This window comes from Psittacula echo (assembly GCF_963264785.1).
Source record: "Psittacula echo genome assembly, chromosome: 2".
Taxonomy (NCBI): domain Eukaryota; kingdom Metazoa; phylum Chordata; class Aves; order Psittaciformes; family Psittacidae; genus Psittacula; species Psittacula echo.
Window position 1 is genome coordinate 116,160,870 of NC_137737.1, and position 22,773 is coordinate 116,183,642.

Below are 22,773 nucleotides of genomic sequence, written 5' to 3' on the forward strand. Positions count from 1 at the left end.
TGGGTGACATGGTTTAGTGTGAGGTGTCCCTGCCCATGGCAGGGGGGTTGGAAACAGATGATCTTAAGGTCCTTTCCAACCCTAACTATTCTATGATTCTATGATTCTATGATTCTTCAACTGCGAACATGAAATGGCAGAACTTATTTCTTAGACATAGTAGATCAAATGGTCGATGATAGAGGATCAGATTCATGCTGAATCCTGAATTTTTTTTTTTTTTTTTTTGTAGCTACTCTGCTTTTAACATCCTGTGCCTTCTGGACTAGAAAGACACTACATTCCTGTAGTAAGGAATGCACATTCACCATGTTTTAAAACATGAGTCCACGTTTAGATGTTCAGTTCCTTTCTGGAATGGAACTTCTGGCAACTCAGGGAAACCTGTTATCATTAGCATCTTGTTTCTTGGGAATAATGCTGAGTGATTCTGCTGAATATCTGTTGCACATGGCAACATCTGCATGTGGGATAGGCTTTTCTAAAAGCAGGACAGTAACAGAAGAGCAGCTCAAACATAAAGAGTGTTTGATGACAATTCAGAAAGATAGTTTTTCACTTTTTTGTTTGTTTGGTAGCTTGGGTTTTTTCATCTCTCTGCAAGTAACTATAAAATAAAAATACCGTACCCAGGGTCAAGTTTAACTTCTATTTGTTTCATTGCCACTGGAGGGGAGCCATAAGAATGAGAGAAGATACTGTGGAGCTTGAGGGAGAGATCTTTCTCATCTATTTTTGAGGGGTTTTTGCTGTACAGTAGAGTTAATGAGGCCTAAGGAATTGGTGGCTTAGTGATGACAGACTGTATATTTATAGTGGAAAATGTTGACTTCCTTTGGAATATGAATTCACAGTTTTCAAAGCTTTGTGAAAGGTCTGGGCTCAAAAGCGTGCCCAGAATATAATGCAATTCAGTGGAAGCTACCAAACTGATGTGGTATTTGATGTCTTTTTCCAAAAAAGACTATTCAGTATTATTTGTCATTTCACAGTACTAGTATTGCTTTTCAAAAAGATTATTACAGTCACAGTAGTGCCCTTGCTATATGCATCTGGTTTTGCTTGTTTTGGCAAGCTTGTACAATTAACTAACTCCCAAACTGGTTTTCATTTTCAAGAACTGATAGCAACAGTTGGGTTCTGACTTATTCAGATTTTGCAAGTTGGGCTCTAGAGATCAAAGAATGATGGAGGTGAATTACTTCATACCTCTGTGTTGGCAAAGTGTAACAGTTTATGTCAATACAAGTGTAGATCTTTGTCACCCAAAGATAATACTGAATTTTATGGATATTTTAGAGAGAGATTTTATGTGTGTGTTTTCCTGAGGGAGTTCTTTCTGAAGTTTCCTATCTCTAGAGTGAATGCATGCATTTTATGCTTGAGGTAGAATCTATTCTTTAGCATATGGTAGCAATATTAATTTGTATTTTGTCATGTGGCCATTAGTAAACAATCCTTTTCATATGCTGTGGTTTCTGTAACAAAGAAGGGAGTGAACTGCTGTTGATTTTACTGGTTTGATTTTAAATCAGTATGGTCTGTCTGAAATCAGAATTAATTGTGCTATATATTTTGAGAAAATCAGACCCTTAAAGCACTCCAGGAATTCTGTCCATCTAGTTTCATAAATCTGTTTATAATTATTCCTAATAACTTTCAGTGGCAGTGAAACAGAATAATTTTGAGTTGTATTCCTTTAAAAATTGTTTCTTTGAAGAAACACATCTTCTAATTTATTTTTTTTTTTTTGTGTAGGTGTTGTATTTCTTGTGTGGGAAAGGTAAAAGGTAATAGAAAATTACAGAGATGCAATCTTTTCATTACAGAAATTAAAAGATAGCATTGCTGATTTTTATTAAGGATAGCCTTTTATAGTAATTGCCAAAACTTGTCTTGGAGAAATGAAAGAGAGGAAGTTATTTTAAATGGAGGTTGTTGAAAACATTTTCGATATGCTCTTTTTGCTAAGTAATTCTAATTCTATCCTTCCAGTTAACACTCTCTGAACACTCACTAAGGAGGTCTTATCTTCAGAAACCCAGCTGCTTTTCCAGCTCATAACCTAACAGTTTATGGCTTAATAGTTGCTTTTTTGCTTTATTTCTTCACTCAGTCCTAGCCCTACAAGAAGCCAATTTAAAGAATGGAGCCTAATTATTCTCCACTAAATGGAAATGCCTCCTGTAGGTTTAAAACTGCTCTTGTTCACTTTTTCTGTTGTAGCAATAATGGTGAATCCTCTTTATTTGCTACCCAAATATTTTTCCTTCATCTGTCACATTCTTTCAGGGTTCTTTTTTTTTCTGCCCAACATCCAGTTTATTTTTAGCATTCTTTTCTGATAAAGCTTTTCAAGCAAACATGAATCTGATAAAATTCATACCTCTTCAGTGCTTATGGATAAAGTAGTTGCAGATTTCCAATGTTGTATGTTTTACAAAGACCGCTGGCTCTTCTTGAGTTTGTTTTGAGGTTACTGTGTTCTTTGGTTTGCATAGCAGAAATGCCTGCTCTGTTTTTAAGGCACTGAATTTTTCACTAGGATTATTGATGTTTATTTCAAACACTTACACATTTTCCTGTCATATTTTCCTCTTTTTTCTTCTGACCCATTCAGAGAAAATCAGTCGGATGTTATCCATATAAATGAACAAATAAATAAATACAATATTCTGTGGTCACAGGCATTGTAGTTTAGCACAGATTGATTTAAATAACTAAGTTGCAGAACATGTTTTAAAGAATAAATTTATTCATTGTCTTATATTTGTATTTAATTTCCTACAGAAAAGTCAATTCATATTGTAAACAATTAGTATCTTGGTTATTCTCTAAATAAATCCTAAGTATTAAATATTATGTAGCATTATTGTTTGCTAATAAAGTTAATAGACTGTATAAGTTATTAAGCAATTATATAAATTAACATAATGTATTTAGATTTTTAATGTTTGTATCCTCTACTTTTGGAAAATAGGCAATGACATCTCTTATTTACTAAGATGGTTAGTTTTATAGCCATGATTTATATCAAGCTGGTTTGAAATGGAAAAGTAAATTTAATTAAAACATGGAAAACAATATTTAAAATAAATTCTTACTATTTTAAGGAAAGTATTTAGAATATACAAAATATATTTTAGAAAGGAAGTATCATTTGTTTATAAATGAAGTTGAGTTTCTCTAGTCACAATGTAATTTTAAAATTTTTAAGTAGCAGATTTCAACCTCACATATATATTTCTATAATCATAGACTACAGAAAAAAGTTTGTTTTTCAAAACTCTGAAAGAACTAGGTTTGGGTTGTTCTAAACTGAGCCAGCCTGAACCAGTGAGGTATTCCTTCTGTACTTGCAGAAATGATTACAATGATGGAAAGATATTTATTGTTTCAGTGTGTTTCATTTCCAGTTGCTTCACCCACTAGAACAATCCCTGTTGCTTGATTTAACTTTGTTGTCAAAGCTTTAAAGCAACCAATACACTGATAATATTTTTATGTAAAATTGAAGTACTGATAAAAATAAGAGGTAATAGACCCTGTCACAATTTCACAGCATATTGTTAAAAGAAAAATGAATGAAAGCACAAAATTAATCTAGAACTATGTTTATTTTTATTCCTGTGCTGTATCATGACTTTGACATTAATTATTGTGGTGTTGAGCATCATCAGTTAGTGTTGCCAGACCTCTCCAGGATGAACTTTACCACCAAAATAAATAGGACAGACTCTTGGATAATGTCCTAGATCAGAGTAATGAAAATCAGAATTTCCCACTTGAACAAGAAGGTGATAGGAGGTGCAGTCATCCCAGAGAACAGGATTAAGTTTTTCATGACAGGTCATGTTATATCCACTCTTAGGAGGGACAGTTAAGTATGTAGCAGTTTCTATTCCTTCAGAATTTTAAAATTTGTTCTCCAATCCTAAGCTCTGGGGTTTGTGTATTCACACTATTTCTGTTTTTAATTCAGTTCTTTGACACTCAGACTTTGCTGGTTAAAAAAATCTCTTTGAGGGAAAAGACTAAAGCTGAGTAATTTGAAATGTCAGGTTTTTATGTTGGTGTAGGTGTTCATTGTCTCGGGAACTTAGCTATTGCAGTGATTTAGATTATATAAACCAGCTATTGTTTGTTTTCTGCTGACGCTTTCCTTCTCCTTTAAGTTGTCTTTTTTCATAGGAGCTTTGCTCATTATGTGGAAAAAATTGATCTAAACCAGGTGATGCTGTAAACTCAGAATCTGTTTTGTGTTGCAGCTTCTTTGTATATTTTGACAAATCCTTCATGTATAAGGGAAAAAGGTGACAAATATCAGTTAAAAATCTTGTGACAAAATAGGATTAGTCTTATCTGCTAATGAAATTTTTTAAGCTAATGTGAAAATCATCTTGGCATATTGCCAATGCCATAAAACAAAGTGTATTCTCTGTTTGTGAGGCAAGTATTAATTATTTTTAATTTCAGTGTGAAAACTAATGTTTTATATCACATACATCTTATGGTGGCCGTTAATTACTGATAACTAAATTGTGTCTATCTTTTTTTTCTTACAAACACAAAGAAAAATTCATTACAATATTTCTCCTATGAAACATTGCTAAAGGCAAGGGAGTTAAGAGTGCTGCTTCAGGTATCTGCTTGTCCCACTGAAGGACGGGAGGAGAAAACCATAGGCAAACAGAAACATTGGGCTAAAATTGTTCCTGGCTCATGTCTGCAGCTGCTTTGAGTGTCATTGAACTGTTCTGGTAGATGTGTGAATTGTGGCAATGCTTAAAAAACCATATACCTCTGCAGAGATTATAAAGAAGGTATGCCAACATGCAAACCAGCTTTGTGCAGTGCTGGAAGAGAGAGACTTGAATTGAGTCAGCAGACGAGAAAGGAAAAAAGGCTGCTTAATTTCTGGATCCATACTAATGCTGTTTTAGCTGGGCTGTCTTAGGACACTGGTGAGAGTAATAGTAATGCAAGGCATTAAGAGGAGAAAGGTTTTTGCAGCCCTTTTAGTCAAGCTTACTGACTACGAAGACTAATAGGATCCTCCAGCTATTTTCACAGCTTTCATATCTATTTGATAAGGCTGGGGTTTTAAAACAATTAATCATATTTGCTTTTATTTTTTAACGAGGAGACTTTTTTTCTGTCTCACATAACCCAATGTATTCAAGAGGCTGTTTAATCCAAGTACTGTAGTGTGTGTTCATTAAAACATACATTATTTAGAAGGCTGACAAGTAGCAGTGTGGATTACCTGAGAGACCAGAATTCCTCTTTGCAGAATGTTATTCCAGTCTACCCGTTAAACAGGAAAGTGTGTGTTCTTAGCTTTTCCAGGAAGTACTTATAAAATAGATGAGTGTGGCTCCTAAAAAGCCATTATAATCTCGCACGATGTTACATATTTATAAATATTTCTAGAAGACAGGCTCATTAATGTCTGTCGTGGTTTAAGCCCAGGCTGTAAATTAGAACCACGTAGTCTACTTCTCTCCCCCCCCACCACCTTTCTTCCCTCCGCTCCTGGAGGGACGGGGAGGAGAATCAAAAGAATATAACTCCCACAGGTTGAGATAAGAACAGTTTAGTAACTAAGATATAACACAAATCACTACTGCTACCACCAATAATAATAATGATAAAGGAAATAACAAGGAAGAGAATACAACCGCTTACCGACCGGTACTTCACCCACACCCTGCAGTGATCTAGCCCTTCCAGGAACTCCCAGTTACACATCCTGGGCATGACGTGCTGTGGTATGGAATACCTCTTTGGCTAGTTTGGGTCAGGTGTCCTGTCCCTGCTTCATCCCGGCTTCTCCTCCTCCCTGGCAGAGCATGAGACTCACAAAGTCCTTGGTCAGGGTGAACATTCTGACCAGCAACTGAAAACATCGGCTTTATCAGTATTATTCCCAGGCCGAAAGTCAAAACCACAGCGCTGCACCAGCTACTAAGAAGAAGAAAAACTGACTGCTGCTGCTGAACCCAGGACAATGTCTCTTGTATAAATACAAACTTAGACATGTAATAATCCATTAAAAATGTCTTAGTGAGAAAGATAATTTTTGTCTAATGTGTGAAAACCATAGTTAAATTATTTCAGTTACCTTTCAAGATGTGAAAATATGCCGGTCTCCAGAACTGCATAGAAAGGGTGTGATGAGGTACAAATATTTGTGAAGCAATGCGTTTATTTAGAATATGACCAGATTTTCAGCTTATCTGGACCTCAAGATTAGTTAAATTTCTTAGAGTGACATTTTTGTTTCCAGGCATCTTTCTGTCCTCAGGACTTTCCAAGATACAGGAAAGGTAACCCCTAGAACAGTATTCTGATTTTTTTTTCTTTCTCTCTTTATGAAGTTTGCCCAAAGCAGACATCTGAAGAAATGTCTTCCAATCGTGATTCAAGCCTTACTAATGCACCAGTGCAAAGCAAGCTAGTATCTTCCTTCCAGCAGCACACAAAGAAAGCACTTAAGCAGGTAAGCTTGTATTGACTGATAGTCAATTGGCTTCCCTTTAGCATATGTGTCAGTCTTAGACAAATAACATCTCAACAGAATTTCAAGGCATTTCTGAGCATTTTTAGTACTTTGTTTAGTGGTGTTTGTTTGTTTGTTTGTTTGTTTTTTTTTCCAATGGTGCAGTCCTGCTGTCTCTCGTGAGTTTAATGTTTTTTAAATGCTTTTCACATAAGCAGAATTGGTTACGTTATCACACCCCTGCTTTTCCTACATAAGCGTTTGCGTGGGAATTTTTATGTGAGGCTTCAAAAAACATTTTGAAAGAAGTTCTGGAGATAGGTAAGAATCTGGGTATACTCGCTGTTCAGTTTTTCTTTATGGTCTGTTAAGTAATTTTTGTTTCATATTGTATATGTCACTACAGTGTATACAAGTGGGGTAGATTTGGGTGTTTTTTAATAACTTGTGATTTGGATGATTTAGGTTGCAATAAGTAGTAAAACCTGGCAAAAGTAGCTGATTATGGAAAGTCAGATGTTAATGAAAAGCATAACAATGTGAAAATTATTTTCCAAACAGTGCCAAATGTGTTCACTTTACAGCTGGGCAAATAGAAAAGCTAAAATATTAAAATTGAGAGGAGAAAATGATTTATTTTTTTTTTTAAATTCTGAGTATGTAGAAATTTAGTCTTGTAAACACAATAAAAAATGAAATACAACTTTTCTAAAGGTTTAGGATAGAGATGATGTGGTTTTATTGTTTTCTCATAACTGCTCTCTTAGTTAAGGTTAATGGAGGTCTAGTATTTCATGGGGTAGTTTGTTGCTGGGTTGTTGATTTAGGCTTAAGTTAAACAAAGCCTGTCCACATCTCTTCAAAACACTTCAGTGTTTGTGCTTAGTTTTTCATGCGGTTTGAGTTTAAATCCACTAAAATTAAGAGACCTTTATCATTCACAAAAGGCAATCTTGTACTTAAAGGCTTTGAGGACTGGAAAAGATTGTTGGATTGGGGTCTCACATCTGTCTGGTCAGGAAAATTAAACAGTGGGCACATAACAGCTTACTATCTGTGTGGATAATTGTGAAAAAGACGCTCTTTTTGGAAACTCTTCTGTACTCTTTTGCAAAATATGAACTTTCTTAGGGCTGGAGGGAGCAGGCAAAGGGAAAGGAGGGGAAAAAAAAGAGCAAAGCCACAAATGTTTGAACTTGTATAACTGTTTAAGCTCTACTGTTTGTCATTTAGGAGATGTATAGCATTGAGAATAATCTTTCAGAGGGCAAACCTATCAGAATAGCTTAATTAATATAAAAAGTCAGAACATTGATGGAAAGCTTAGAAAACATCCCCTAAGGCATCAGGGTTAGAGCAACATCAGAAAGTTAAGTAATCAATAAAAATAAATTAGTTTTAATTAAGTTAATGGTAATGAGATCCTGTACTTTGGAGTATGAGGGTATTATTACAGCTATCAGTAAAATGTTTTCTCTATGCACAGTGTTAGACAAATGAACATTTGTATTGTGGAATAGTAGTGGATTTTTGATTTGTTTTCCCTAGTTTCAGGTGTTGGCTACTGCCATATACACAGTGTAGATTTGATTTAATTTGATATTGTAGCAGCAGTGGATAAATCTTAACAGCATTTTTATTTATAAAATTGCTGTTGGAAATTTATTCTTTCACTTTCAAATCTTTCTATTGCTTTTATGGGTACAGAATACCTAACATTTGTACTAAGAAGAACCTGTAGTACCTTTGAATACACAACAAACTTCTAGATGACTTTATGAAACACTCCTCCAACTCATACTAACTTACTGGTACCATGCTAAAGTAACACAAGATGAGCTATCATCATGCTCTTGGAAAGTGCTTAATCTATACGGACATATATATACTGTATGTATGTTGTAATGGGGTCTGGCTATTGCTTTTTTATTGCTAAGCGGTCTTCAGAGAATTTGAAACCTGCAAGGCAGTCTTTCAAACAGTTTCCTACTCAATTTCTTTAAAAACAGTGGGTTCTTCACATTAACTTGACCTTGTGTGGTTTTGTTTTGCAATCCATTAAAATTAAAGTGAGAGGCAAGTTGATAAAATGAAGTACTGCTTAAAGATCTGAGCTAGAATTAGAAGATTTTCTCCACTTTTTATCTACTTATTAACCTTTCTAGTCATATTTAATTCTCTTTAGAGTATTATATGCTGGATGTACATATGATTTCATTTGTAATGAATCCTAGAGGCTCGTTCCTGGGTTTAGATTGCAAACAGCAATCTCACATTTCCTTGTAACAGCCTGCATTTTAGAATGCTCTCATGAATCAAATTAGTCACAACACTGCATCTCTTGAGATATACTGGGAGCTTAGAGGAAAGGGCATTTTCTGAGCCCTGGCTCTTGGTCCTGATTTCTCTCAGGTAACAGTGGATCTGGAGTATTTTGCAGGGGCTAAGAAGGTTCGCAGTTGCAGTAGGCTCTCAAAAGGTCTGTGGCACAAGTCAAACCTTATGTCCTCAAGTTTCAAAGGCTGGGCTGCCATTTTGGTCTGGAAACTTTCTGAGTTCACTGCCTTCCGTAGTGTCCTTACTGGGAGAAAGGTTTTGAGTGTTTTACCACTGAGTGTATTTCATGCTTCTTTTTCATTTTTGAGGGAGTTTCAGTTTTGCTCTCATATAGTATCTGAGTGTAATGTCCAACAAAATAGTTCCCATTCATGAGGGTTTAGACAAAACCGTCTGTGGTGTAGAGCTGCCTTTTGTGCTTGGCTTTCTAATGGCAGATTTTACAGATTTCTGTTTCCCTTTTGCTTTTGGAAGTGCATGGGTATGTGTACCCAGCTGTTGGTGATCTAGTACCTTTGACACGAAGTTTAATGGCATGCTGTCACATGCTAAGTCCTTATCAGTACTGATCAGTTCCATGCTGATTTACCTCATTTTCACACTCGAGAGTTTTGGCATGCAAACCCATGTAAGGACCTCTTCCTTGGAAAGTACTGAACTACATCTGCATCTGCTAGCAGTGGTACATGGTCACACTACTGTGTGAATTATTCTTTCTCTGGACAAGGCTAACTCAAGTATGGACATCAATTCATGGCATAGTACCTACCATGCTCCTCTCTGGTCCAGTTTCTGTTCCTTTGACTTGAGTTGATACTTTTTTTGGAAGTCTTCACTATATACAGATTTGTCTGTATCTTATCAAGAGGTTCTTGGAACATTTCTCAGAAGAACAATCACACCTGCAAACTGGCCTCTTGTAGGTAACACTGAGCATGTGTGAATATCCAGGACATTGAGGTGGTATTAGTGTCTGTTGGACTCTGATAGCCAAATATAAGAGCACCTTGTCAATCAGTGTACCAGTTGTTTCCTGGGGCAGTACCAAGAGAGGATAAAGAACTCGAAGATGCACTATAACGATGTCTGGGATAATAGTAGACCTCCCAGACATGGAAGAAAATCCTGCCTCACTTATGGCACTTTGGAATCAGCAACAAGAAGGGTACCCATAAATTTTCTGTTGGGAGAAGAGAGGATACTCCATTCAGACTCAGGATCTGAATACAGACCAGGACATGTCTGAGACTGTGCTGGGCATCCAGATCTCTTTGTAGAGACAGAAACTCCAGAGACAGCAGCCAAGTGGGTTTGGGATGAGAGAAGCTCAGGAAATAAGGGAGTCTACACAAGGTATGTTATTGCCATGGTTTGTTTTGTTTTTTTTTTTAACTTTGGGCTTTGTCTGCATGCTTGTTGGCTGGGTTTATATATGTGCCACTATTTTGTTCATAAAGTGGGTAGATGCAGTTTTTATGGATAAGGATGGAACCCATGCATATGATTTGGTCTTATAGTGGAAGTGGAAACTCCACATCCCTTTTTTCCAGTGGATGCTGTCAGGCCCCAAGCAGTAAGAGAGCTGTGGGTTATTATGGTTTGGCTCATGCGTTGCTTCTAAATTATAGGACATTAGACCTATACAGCTCCAAATAACATTTCGGTCTGACTTTTCTAGCCCTAGTGTAGTTATTATTAGAAACCAGCCCACAATCTGAAACAACGAGACTAAATTTCAGAGCAAAATGGTGAACAGTGTAAGTCAGCCCCGTTTTACCCAAATTCACAGGACTAGTTTATCAAGATTTCTTTGGGTTTTTTGTTTTGGGTTTTTTTGGGGTTTGTTGTTGGTTTTTTTTTAAGAACACAGGTGCCCAAGTGGCACTGAAGATAAAATCCTGATCTCCCTTGATGCTGGTGTGGATTTGCTTTCCTGTCTTCAGCTCAGGCACACTGCTTATCTTGCTTTGAGAGAAGAACAAGAGCAAACTCACCAGTGTTGCTACCTCCACACTCATTCTCCTAAGACTTCTTTTCTTGACTACAGCCAGATGTGGGTTATCTTGAAGCATTTTGCTGTCCATAGGAAGTAATCCAATGAGTCTGTCTGTGGTGTCTATACTTTGACTCATTTGAGCAACTACTCACATGTTCTTATACAAGCCTGATAATATTTGCCTATCCTCCTCGCCCTTCCTTGCCCCCAAAGAACCAAAGGTGACAGAGAAGATTGTTATGATTATGTCCTTATCACTTAGATTTGAGCACAGGGTGTCTTCCTGAAAGACTCTGAAAATCCACTGTGAACTGAGAAGTATTTTTCTCTACTGAATTCCTTGGTGTAGAGAGTTTGCTGCAGTTTCTCAGTGTCTCTGCTAACCATTTTCCTATGTTTCATTTCAGATGCTACAAATTTACCAAGGCCACAGGTGGAGAATTCTGGCTCCCTAGCTGAAGCATTTGTTCAGATGTCTGGCAACATAAGTGATGATTCTTGACAAATTTTCCTGTCAACAAATGGAAAGCAAGGAAAACATGTTGCATTTTGACTTCTAGAGAGACATGGGAAGGGACAGTGGAATTTACAAAATGCATTCAGGAAAATGGAAGTTCGAAGATGATAATCTAAACTGATTTTCTGATTGCCAAGACAAGTCTAGGGAAGAGGACAGAGAAACTATGGCAGGGAGACTGCATAATGGGGAAAAGAAGCTGGAAGAGCAAGAGTTCCAGCAGGAGCTCTTCAGGGAGTACATGCATTGCCCGAAGGCAGGCTGCACGGTATGTCCCTCTAAAGGTCCCTATGCATAGGCAGCATGTACCAGCTGCTCAACACAGTGCTTTGGTAAGACACAAGACAGTGTTTATGAGACTTTCTTCTGGGTCATCCCTGTGGTCCTCGGCCCTTATCTGTGATAGAAAAAAAGGGATAGGAATCCACACAGTCCCTGTATTCTTTTTGTACCGCTTTTTAACAACTAGCTCCCAGTTGCTGGGGCATTGTGCTTGTTTGGTTTCCCCTGGGGTTGTTGGCATAGCATGCTTTTTGCAGCAATCCTGCATGTTTTCTGTTTTAATAAATGTGTTTTCCACGATTTCTTACTCGGAGAAATAATCAAAAAAAATTTTAAAGTGACATTAGAACAGTACTGTGTTGAAGTATAGCTGCCTCTCTATAGTGTCCCTCAAAATATGTCATCGCATGAAATATCCTTTGGTTAAATCTACCACTGCTGTGTGGTGGAATCTCCTTCCCAAATATAGGTCAAAAGTGCTCTTTGTTCTTTTCTGTAGGTGCAGTTGCATCTACAGACTTGTCCCAAGTCTCAGACATTCAAGCTGAAGATAGTGGCCTAGTTCTAAGCACTGCACTTGTCTGATAATGTTTTTCTTTAAGTAACCTGGAGAACTCTTTAAGGTGAATTGGTCATTGCTATTCTATTTATGACAAATATCATGGAGATGGGAGCCCCAGTCAAGCTTTTCCAGTGATGTTACATGATTTTTCCATATAGTGGCAGTGGATGTCTGAGTATATTCTTCTGGGCCAAATGAAAGTAACAGCTTTTGATTTGAATAGTTTATAACAGGAAATTATACCCAGGTGAAAATTAATCATGTCTTGATTTTGAAGTGTGTCCTAGAAATGGTTGGCTTTTTCAGGGAAAGACAGGAGTTGGAACAGCTCTAGGAAGCCTTCTACAAAATGCTGACGAGCAGCTATCTACAAATGCTGCTCCGGGAGCTGTTGGGTAGGTCTCCAGAAGGCTGTGAGCTCAGGGTGTGTGGGCATGTGGTAGAACCCAAGCTGAAACAGGATGTTTGGCAGAAAGGCATTACACTCCAACCGCTTACACTGGTGCAGTTTAAATTCTTGGAGAGGTAATATGACAAGATTTTTTTAACTGGAGAATGGCAGTCCGTTCTCCCACTGTGTGCTTTGGACCCTATGCAGAGTATGTTTGCAAATTTGACCTAATGGAAAATGTTGATTACTGTTAAAGGGGTTTGTATTCTTTATTTGTGATTTTATTTTGTTGCTACCTTTATTTTTGTTGGTTTTTAAACTGCTTTCTACAAACTGTTTCCTTACCTTCATGTGTTTTGTTGTTCCAAGAAACAGATTTCCTTTTAAAGCACTTTTCAGATTATAGGTATTACTATTTTAATACTACAAAAAAAAAAATACAAAAATAAAATAAGCACAGACAAAAAGAAACCAACAAACACTCTTTGGAAAGAAGTGTCTCTGAGTCGATGCATATGCCGTTGTCATTCCCATTCACATGCAAGGCAGAACAGATGTTGAACACATCACGGTTTTTTGTCCTTCTCTTGTTTCTGTGGTTGGGAAAGCAATAAAAATGTTTATTTTGCAGTCTGTCATGATCTGCAGCAACTGTAGCTGTGATTGCATTATTGTAATGCTATAGGAGACAGTGCTGGCTTGCAGGTGTACAGGCACCTTACATGAATACACACATCTCTGTCTCTGCACCACAGATGTCCAGGCACTTTAGTTCAATGTTGGTCAATGTACAGACAAATGTCCAGTTATTAATGTATACTGTAGTTGTACAGAAAGACCCAAACCACTGTGGGGACCTAAAGAACAAATAAGCAGCAAGAAATTATTTTTGTTCCAAATACAGATATGTGTCACAGGGTAGAAGATGGCATGGAACAAGAATATATGTGGAGATACTAGCAGAGTTTGGAAATAAACCCTAGGTCTCCAAACTTCCTGCCTGGTGTTCTACCACTACTCTTCATCTCCAAATGAGAGGTTGTGTATACTTGGCACCATTACTGTTATGTTTGGTGTACAAGTCTGGTTGGAAGTAAATTAATTTCCTCTATGCTGGAATTGGCACTTCGTGCTTTGTAACTGTTTTCATAATACATCTTCGTTACTGTTTTAATCTTATGTTTGCATGCCTTTAATGTATGTTTAATATAAGAAGTAGTGGCATCCTGAAAATAATAATGTGTTTATTCTTCATAATTTGTGGTGCTTACTGTTTTATTTTAACTGCTCTGTGTATTCATGAAAAAGGTTGCCACTGAGAAATTTTAATTTAATAGAGACATGGGAATTAAAGGCTGTCTTAATTTTACTAACAAAACGAGGATAAGAGAGAGGACAAAGACTGTATTTTTATGGTGATGTTAAGTGAGTCAGTGATAAACTATAAATCTGTTTCATCTTTGCCAATTTGGGAGCCATGACCGTGATGTAGAGTTGTTATTTATTTTGTGCAATAGACTTTTCTCAGTGTATCATAGCTTGTGTTTTTCACATGGCAGAACGGAAGAATTCCATAGCTTTACATTTCTGATCCATAATGTGTGAAATTTCAAAGGTTATTTTCATGATAGGAGTTTCAGAATGTAGAGTTGACATTTATGGAACAAATAGAAATCTGGGACGATGTTGCTTAATGCAGCCAAGTGTTACATATCTTTGTTGTTAATAACTTAATTTTTAACATTCTCAGCATGTCATACATTTAAGCTCAAATGAAAATGGTTTTCTGCATTAATGATTTATCTCTATGCTGCATGTTTTCATTCTGAGTTGAAAAGATGTGGGAAAGAAAAATAATGAAAGCATATCCCAAGTAGCAGTAAAACCAGAGCATAGAGCTTGACATTTTGCTTTTGGTGCTCTTTTGGGGATATATTTTTCCCCTCTCTCCAGTTACCTTTTAGTTGATATTATTTCCTTTGATTCCTACTTCAAAGACAACTTTATTAGTTTTTAGTAAAGAGAGTCAACCCTTTTGTCACATTGGTGAAGAAGTCTTTCCTTTGTTAAGATCAACTTAATATGAAACGATTATTCCTAAGAACAGATAATGGCATTCATGAAACCTCCAACACACTGCTCTCCTCCAGCAGGGGCATAAACTCCCCAAAAAAGAGGAGGAGACTTGCTCTTGTCACCTCCTTATAAAAAACTGCTTGGAATTAGAAGATTGCTGTTGATTGTATGGTGTTTTTCTTTTGCCATCTATCTTCAGAGTTTGTGTGTGTTCAATACTCATTTTTTTATGTTATTTTGAGTTCTTTGGATGAAAATGGAGTGATAGGTTACTTAAAGATTTTGGCAAGAAAAATAATTTCGTTAAACAAATTAATTATGCCAAACTCTTTATAATGACCATAGCAGTGTTATTCAACAGATGGTCACTGGTTCGTTTTTATGAATGAGAATACTGGGAATACTCCATACTCGTTATGTGTGAGAGATTCACAGATGTCCTTTGCAAACCTGCTTGTGAAAGGCTGGATGTAAGTACTATGTTTCGGTGGTGATTTTACTAGAGCTTTTAATGTTTAACTTGTGTCCCATGTGAACTTTAATTTTCTTTCTTTGTTTATTTATGTGCTGCACAGATAGGATGGTAGTAATGTTTTATAGAATATTTCAACAGTGATCAGTTCTAGGAATTTACAACTTGCAGCTTTTTTAACTGAAGCATTTAGTGCGAAGTGATTGAATACATTTGAAATGTAAACACAGCGTCTTGTTAAAGAAAAATATACATTATGTAAGCCATTATATGTGCTATATGTGTTTCTCTCTTGCTTTCCATAGTAAAAACAACATCTTACCATTTGGTAAAATCATCAGCTCTTTCTTGCAGGTCTGTAGGAAGCCTAGCTAGCACATTATATATTTCTAAATATGGATGAGATGCAAAAGGGTGTGTTGGTAAAAGATGCCAATGTAGTCGTGTTAGTTACTGTTTCTATATCTGCAGTGAGATCTGGAACCATTTTTCTTTGGAATGTGTTACAAAATTCCTCATTTTCTTCAGTTACAAATTTGACTCATCTACTTTGTGTTTATTCCCTTCACCGTAAGAGCCAAACCTAGAGATTTATTTGCTCATAATGGCTAGGAAAACAGTAAATTAACTTGATGCACTAAGAGCTCAATATAGCAAAACCTTTGGTGTATGTTTCACTTTGAGTAATCCCATCGACTTCCCAGCTAAGTAGAATTAATCTTTGGATACAAGATTCTTGTCTTATCCTACAGTAGTCTTGTTTCCTAAAATTAATATCCCTCAGGCCAAGTGTAGAGAAGTTATATGTTCATCCTTAGCAGGGGCTGCTCAGGGTGCCCTTGGTTTATACTTAACTTGTTCTAGTGTTTGGCTTTACTGGTACCTAGGTGTCAGCAATTTTTCCCTCTGCTGGGCTGGTTCTAGTGTTATCTTGCAAAGACTTGTCTATCCAAAATTTCAGATCTTGGAGCTTTAAGTTCAAAGAGGAATTTAACACTAAATCATTGTGATTAGCTAGGAATACTAAGTCCCAGTAAACAGGATGACTGAGCAAAATCTCAGCTATCTCTTTACCCTGCAAATCAAATGTTAGGTTATTTACTTGATACTTTTGTATCCTCCTCCCGTCTCATATTTTTCTTAGACAAAAAATAAGATAGATTTAGAATACATATTAGAAAGAAATTCTTCACTGTGGGAGTAGTGAGGCACTAGCACAGGTTGCCCAGAGGAGTTGTGGATGCCCCATCCCTGAAGGGTTCGAGGCCGGGTTAGATGGGCCTTTGAGGAACCTGGTCTAGTGGAAGGTGTTCCTGCCTGTGGCAGGAGGGTTGCAATGACAGGATCTCTCAGGTCCCTTCTAATCGAAACCATTCTGATTCTATGATAGAAAGGCATAGGGAAGACAATTAATTTCTTCTCTGGGCACAGTATAATTCATTGGCACTTTGTGTTAAAACTTTGGCTTAGATTTTGATTTCTTCATGGTTTTGTTTGGTTTTGGGTTTGTTTCTTTTTCATTCTACAGCCTGTCTTCCAGGTGTCCATGTGTGTAGCTTTACTGTCAGTTTGAGTTATCCCATACAGTTTTCCAAACATAACTATGTGTCCTGTATGGTGATCAGTTCCTTCCATTGTTAAACTGGTGGAGATGGGGGAGGGACTGTCAGTGAAACAATGGATATTAGGGGAAAGGAAACCCTGAAAAGCAAATGTATGTCAAAGGGAAATGATGTGTGTAAGATCTGTACTTGATCCTCGCGTGTTTGGGTGCTTACCTGGAGCTCAGAAGTGGACTATGCCTAAAAGTAAATAGTTCTGGTAGCAACACTTGCATGCTCCCATCTGTGTTCCCTACTGCTTGTGGTTCTGAGTGTCAAGGCAGTGCTGGGATGAACTGTGCTGTCTTGCAGTAATGCTCTGTGAGCATGGGGTGGCCTGTGCTGCTTGGGAGTGCCAGATTAGTAGCAAAAATGTATGCTTAAGGTCCACAAGTGGCTTTCTGAAGGTCATGAAAGAAGGTAAGTGGTGTGCCTGACAAAGACTGGGTAGGGCTGCTCTCACTCTGACACACTGACATGTCACCTAAGGTGTACGAATGCTTCCTACCTGTCACCGTTGGAGGATACACTTTTGCATACTTTCTGTCATTCATGGCAGTTATGTCTAAAGCATTGAAAATCAACTCTGAGGCTTTACAAAGAATCTACCTTTGTCACAGTGGCTTTATAAATCATTATAATGGTATTTCCTTAGGGATGCTGGCAACAAGGCTATGGTCCCTGGTAGAGGTGGAAATTATCTTGAAATGGCAAGAAGAAGCTAGAGGAAAACATGGGACATCATTTGGGCTCTTACTCCTGTGTCCAGGGTATGACACTGAGGATGGATATTTCTTCTCTGTGCTCATCAGGCAAATGAGGCTGTGGGGCACAATAATTCAAAGTTTGGGCTGTGGTTATATTGGTATGCTGTTAGCACAGAAGTTGGCTGTCTTTTCAGTTAATTTTTAGTGGACTATTTGTTACTGTCTCAGTTGTGTTACTATTTAAATAAGGATCACTTGGTTAGCTTGGCAGGGCTGTGCACTGAGGGTCATTTTTGGAATTTTGGGGAATTTTTGAGAAATTTTTGTATTTTCTGTCCACAAGTCTGGCTGTGCTTGCTCAATACGAGTAGAAATCTTCTGTTTCACGGATGTATGAAATATAGGCTGTTCTTTGTGGCTTTCTGCTTGTTTCCTTGGTTCAGTGCAGATTTGACCAGCTTCCTCTCTTTGTTTGATTTCAAGTGTTCTAATTTGCTTTTTATTGCAGCGTGCTTATGTGTCTTTTAAGAAGGGTACTATAAAAAAGGTTAATTGATGAAATAGCTTTTGTGTGGCTTGGTGTATTTTATGTTGTGTAGTGTGTTATTTAGAGCAATAGAGTGACATCGATTTTATTTTCAGAGAGTTTTTTTTATTATTATTATTTAGCTGTGTGAACATTTTGGCAAGATATTACAGATTAATTGAAGTTACAGACTTAAACCTTACAAGGCATCAGTCATTCGTGTTCATAAACCTACAGGGATAATTCATATAAAATATGTCCCTTGGTGCTATAGTATTACTTTAATAAATCCTTCCCTAGATCATAACACAAATCACAGTTATAAAAAGAGTGTGCACAGTAATATTGGAGAAAAACAGACAGAAGGATAGGAGAGATCTGTATTAAGCCCAGCCCATTCTGATTAATTCCACAATTGTAATGCCTGCAGATCTATGAATTGGCAGGTATTCATATCTGTATGTTTTAAAATTTTTGGAATCAGATAACATTTTTTGTATAAAACAGCCTGACAGGTATTTGCTATTTCTAATCTTTAAATATTTGGCATTACATTATCAACCCTGTATTTGATCCATTTATGAAACACAAAGCACTTCCATTTGTAGAGATTTATTCCTGTATCATTTTTCCCCAGATTTGCCAGAACACCATCGTGTTCGTGTTCTGAAGGTTAATGCCCAAAGTCAAGCAGACAGAAGCCAAGTGCTGCAAGGTTTCCAAGATTAGGACTGATTCCCTTCACGAAAATAAATGATTCCTGCCATGTTCAGTGATTTTGTGCAGCACTACTCACGGCTGAGTGAGTGCATCAATACTGTAGTCCTTACATGCTGTACATACTGATGACACTCTGTGTTAACTTGATTGACTGAGCAGTATACTGAGAGGATGCACCTGCGAGTGATGTGCAGACATACACATTTTTATTCTGGTTTTGAAACATTTATTTTACATTTTCTTTACTTAGAAGTCTTAGTTTCACATTCCATGGGTTATCATGTTGTACTGCTAAGGTAGAGCAAATAGTTATGTGCTTCTTTATTGTCAAAATGATTAGAAAATGATCTAAGGTGCATCTTCTTTCTCTTTATAAAAAAAAAAAGCCTGATTTTATATTTAAAAGGAAAATGACATAAAGGGGACAAGTATGAATTCTGGCAAGTCAGTAGCTATGTAAATTGTGCTTATTGTAAGAGATTCAGTTTAATGGTAGAGAAATGTCTCATGTTATTCATTTAAAGCATTATTTTTTGTTACATTTTTACATTTTGTTATCGTTTTTGTAGGCTTTAAGACAGCAGCAGAAAAGAAGAAATGGAGTCTCAATGATGGTAAACAAGACTGTTCCTCGTGTTGTTTTGACACCATTAAAGGTGTCTGACGAGCAGTCGGATTCTCCTTCAGGTAAATAGCTAAAGGACCTTTTGCAAGATCAGCTGGAGGTACAGAGCCTTCCTCTGAATCAGCTGTGTAGCACACAGAATTTGGATCTGCTGTAATAATGTTTCCACTTGGTGGCTTTGTTTAATGTCTATATTTCCTCATCAAATCTGGTGTCTGAAGGATAGAGATTTTGCTTTAATATAGAATGGAAGGCATGCAGTTAAGTGACAATTGATAATAGCAGCTTTAAAGGAATGCAAAGTAACATTTTGTTTGGCACTGGAACTCTGATGGAGGACCACATGCTGGTATTCAGTGTCTCGAAAAGTGGAGGTGGGGAAAAAAGACAAGCTTCTCTGTGAATATGAATTTGTGTCTCAACTCAGATCATTTTGTTAGCTTTTCTTCTTCTGGTACCATGCTCATCACTGCAGCATAACCTTGACCTTTAGTTCTGGTGGTTAAGTTGCTTCATTTTAAGAGATTTCTATGACTATGTTTAACAGAAATTGACAATTTTATTTCCAGGTATATCTATATATCCAGGTATAGTCTTCTATAAATGTTTCTTCACAAAGGAATGATCTTTTTTCCCCTTTATATTACTTTACTGCCCCATAAATTGTGGTTAAAGTATTTTTAAAGATATCCCGTGGGCGTTATAGGAAAATTTTATTTTTATTAGATCAATGAACATTTTTATTGACTGCAGTGTTCAGTAAACCTTAGTTTTCAGCACTTAATTGATTTATTGAGCTTTTACTTCCATTTCCTCTGATGATGAGGAATCATATTGTAACCAGAAAAAGGTGTATTGCCTTTCAGCAAATAGATGTCAGGTTTTTTAAAATCCTATTTTCGTAAGGGGTACTGGGGGGATTATTGGTACAAGTGCATCAGTATCACGTTTGGCGGTTTTTATTTTTTTCCTAAGGATCTGAATCTAAAAATGGTGAAGCAGATGGTTCTGATAAAGAGATGAAACATGGGCAAAAGTCTCCAACTGGAAAACAAACCAACCAGCACTTAAAGAGGTTAAAAAAATCTGGTTTAGGTGAGTAGGAGTGAAATAATTACCTTGCTTGTTATTGTAATACTGATATTTTTCTAAACACTGTGTTCTCCCTAAAAGTTTTATTTTTCTGGTTTATCTGTCTAGCTGACCATTTCTGAAGAAAGCATCTTTCTTTCTGGCTACCTGGAAGATCCTTGGGCAATTTTTCTCCCCCCCCAGAATACTTTTCTATAGTGGCTTTTTAAAGGTTGGCAGACCTAAGCAACTGCAGGCAGAGAGGTCATTTAGCAATTAGCTTCTGATTGCTGCATTATGATTTTCTGGGGGACGGGGACACGTGTAGCAAATACTCTCTTCCTGTTAAATTTGCTTGCAGTCTAATATGTATTTATTCCCAAAGTCAATAGCATACTTGCTCACGTACCTGCACTATTAGAAGTTTACCTTCTTTTCTTCATTTCTGTTATTCCATGACATATAGAGATTTGGCATATAATTTTTGGTTGATTCTCTTCCTTTGTTTCTTCGGTTGGATCCTTAATTATTTTGAAGCTACATCTCTTGAAGTGGTAGATAGAGTTTCTGGTTTTATTTTCTGTGTTTTTTTAGCAAGATTCATGGATGATGATCTGTAATTAATGAAGAATCTTCTCTGAAGAGATGCTAAGAGTAAATTCTCAGTAGCTTCATGAGATAGGCAGATTTTCCCGCTCTGCAGGAAATATAATTGGAAATGTTCCCTAAGGAGAAGATAATGTAGTGTTCACTAAGAATCTTGTCTCGGCTAAAGTAAAGTAGAATAATTGCATAACTGTTTCTTTATCTTTACAAAGGACTGCTTGCATTCAGCAGACTACTGAATCATTTTGCAACATGGCCATATTGGAAAAGTTAGCAAACAAGATTTTTATAGTGGCTGGATGATCCAGCCATCTGTCTTCATGGTGATAGGATTGTTCTTCTTTATTAATGATCAGGCCTAGTTTTATTTTTATGTGTAACTATCCTGTAAAATACCTTGAAAGTATTTTACTTCCTAAATGTCATAGCTTGGTTATTAAATATGCTATTGGCAGTTCCTGGCAGTTCCTGCAATCATTGGATCACAGCCTCCCATGAAAGTGCATTTTGGTTTCCTATATGATCTCTCTGCGGATTATTGATCAATCTTAGGTGGATAGCTAGTCCTTCATGTTCATCCACTGATATTATTCAAACCCAAAAATACTCCTTCAGTGTTACAACTTTTGCTATGCAAAGATATGTTCAATTTCAGATGATTTCCTGTAACTTTGCTCTATATTCAAGGCTAAAATATGGAATTTGATGTATACATTCCTCCCCATCCTCAGATATTTCATCAGTTTTTGGCTGATGGTACCAAATGGAGAGTGAATTCATTAAATTTTTTTGTAGACTTCAAAAAAAAATCCTCTGGCCTTTTGGGACACCATGCTTGGAATGTGGGGAGCTGTGTATAAATTTTAATGACTTCTGTTCTCATACCTACTGAAATGTTTCTCTTATGACATGTATTTCTTGGGATACTAGTACAACAGTTGTTGAGCATCTTTGAGAATAGGTTCAGTGTCCTATATAATGCACAATTCAGTTCCAGACACTGTTTGATTGTCTGAAACTCTGCTGATCTGCCTGACATTCACTGTATGTTGTGATTGGTAGACTTTCTGAGCTCCCATTAAATATGATGACTTTTTCTCCCTTTTAGTTAACTTATTCTGCCATCTATGCGATTTCTATCCTTTTCCTATTTTGCTTTTTATATTTCAGTGTAGAACCATAGTGCTTCCAACCTTTTCATAGTTAATTCTCTGTGCTGGAGACTGATCTCTTCTTTTCCAAGAAGCTGTAAGCTTGAGTTTCTCTCTCATCTTTGAGGTTGTATTTCTGATCTGGGAAGTGATCTCCTCAAACTCTGGTTTGTAGCTCTATAAGGATTCAAAATGTCTTTGTGGAAAATGATGTAAAAACCATTGTCATATGTTTTGTTATAAACTTCTCCCAGAGTTATTAGCTTTGAAGTAGTGGCATATTCTTGTATTCCACAGAAATACTGCTTTCCATGCTACTCCAAAATACTTTGCTAAAACTGATTACAGACTTGAGAGCTTCATTAAAGGTCCTAAATTAGCCATAGCAAGGGTGAGGGGGGAGAATTTGTGGTTCTTCTGAACAGTTTTGGGTTTCTTTTTTGAAGTATGCCTATCCTGGGCATCCACAGTTTGTTACTGGCCTACCATCCTAGGAATAAGACACGTTTCTTCTGAAAGTTGATAAAACCTCCATAGCAGCCTGTAAGCAGTAGTACTTGAAAAAAATCAGAAAATATGTGACCCAGACACACAGAATTGGGTTTGACTTTCTGATAATGTCTTGGCTTTT

General features: G+C 36.8%; 1 protein-coding gene across 1 annotated transcript in view; it reads left to right on the forward strand.

The window, feature by feature from the left end:
• Nucleotides 1-22,773, forward strand: part of ASXL3 (ASXL transcriptional regulator 3) — a gene marked incomplete at both ends in the record, with an annotated part of 121,807 nt that overhangs the window by 62,448 nt on the left and 36,586 nt on the right. The window contains 3 exons of the mRNA XM_080611937.1: nucleotides 6,381-6,502; nucleotides 19,259-19,376; nucleotides 20,290-20,409. Of these exons, the coding sequence (XP_080468063.1) occupies nucleotides 6,381-6,502; nucleotides 19,259-19,376; nucleotides 20,290-20,409 (360 nt within the window). The remainder of the gene's footprint in view (nucleotides 1-6,380; nucleotides 6,503-19,258; nucleotides 19,377-20,289; nucleotides 20,410-22,773) is intronic.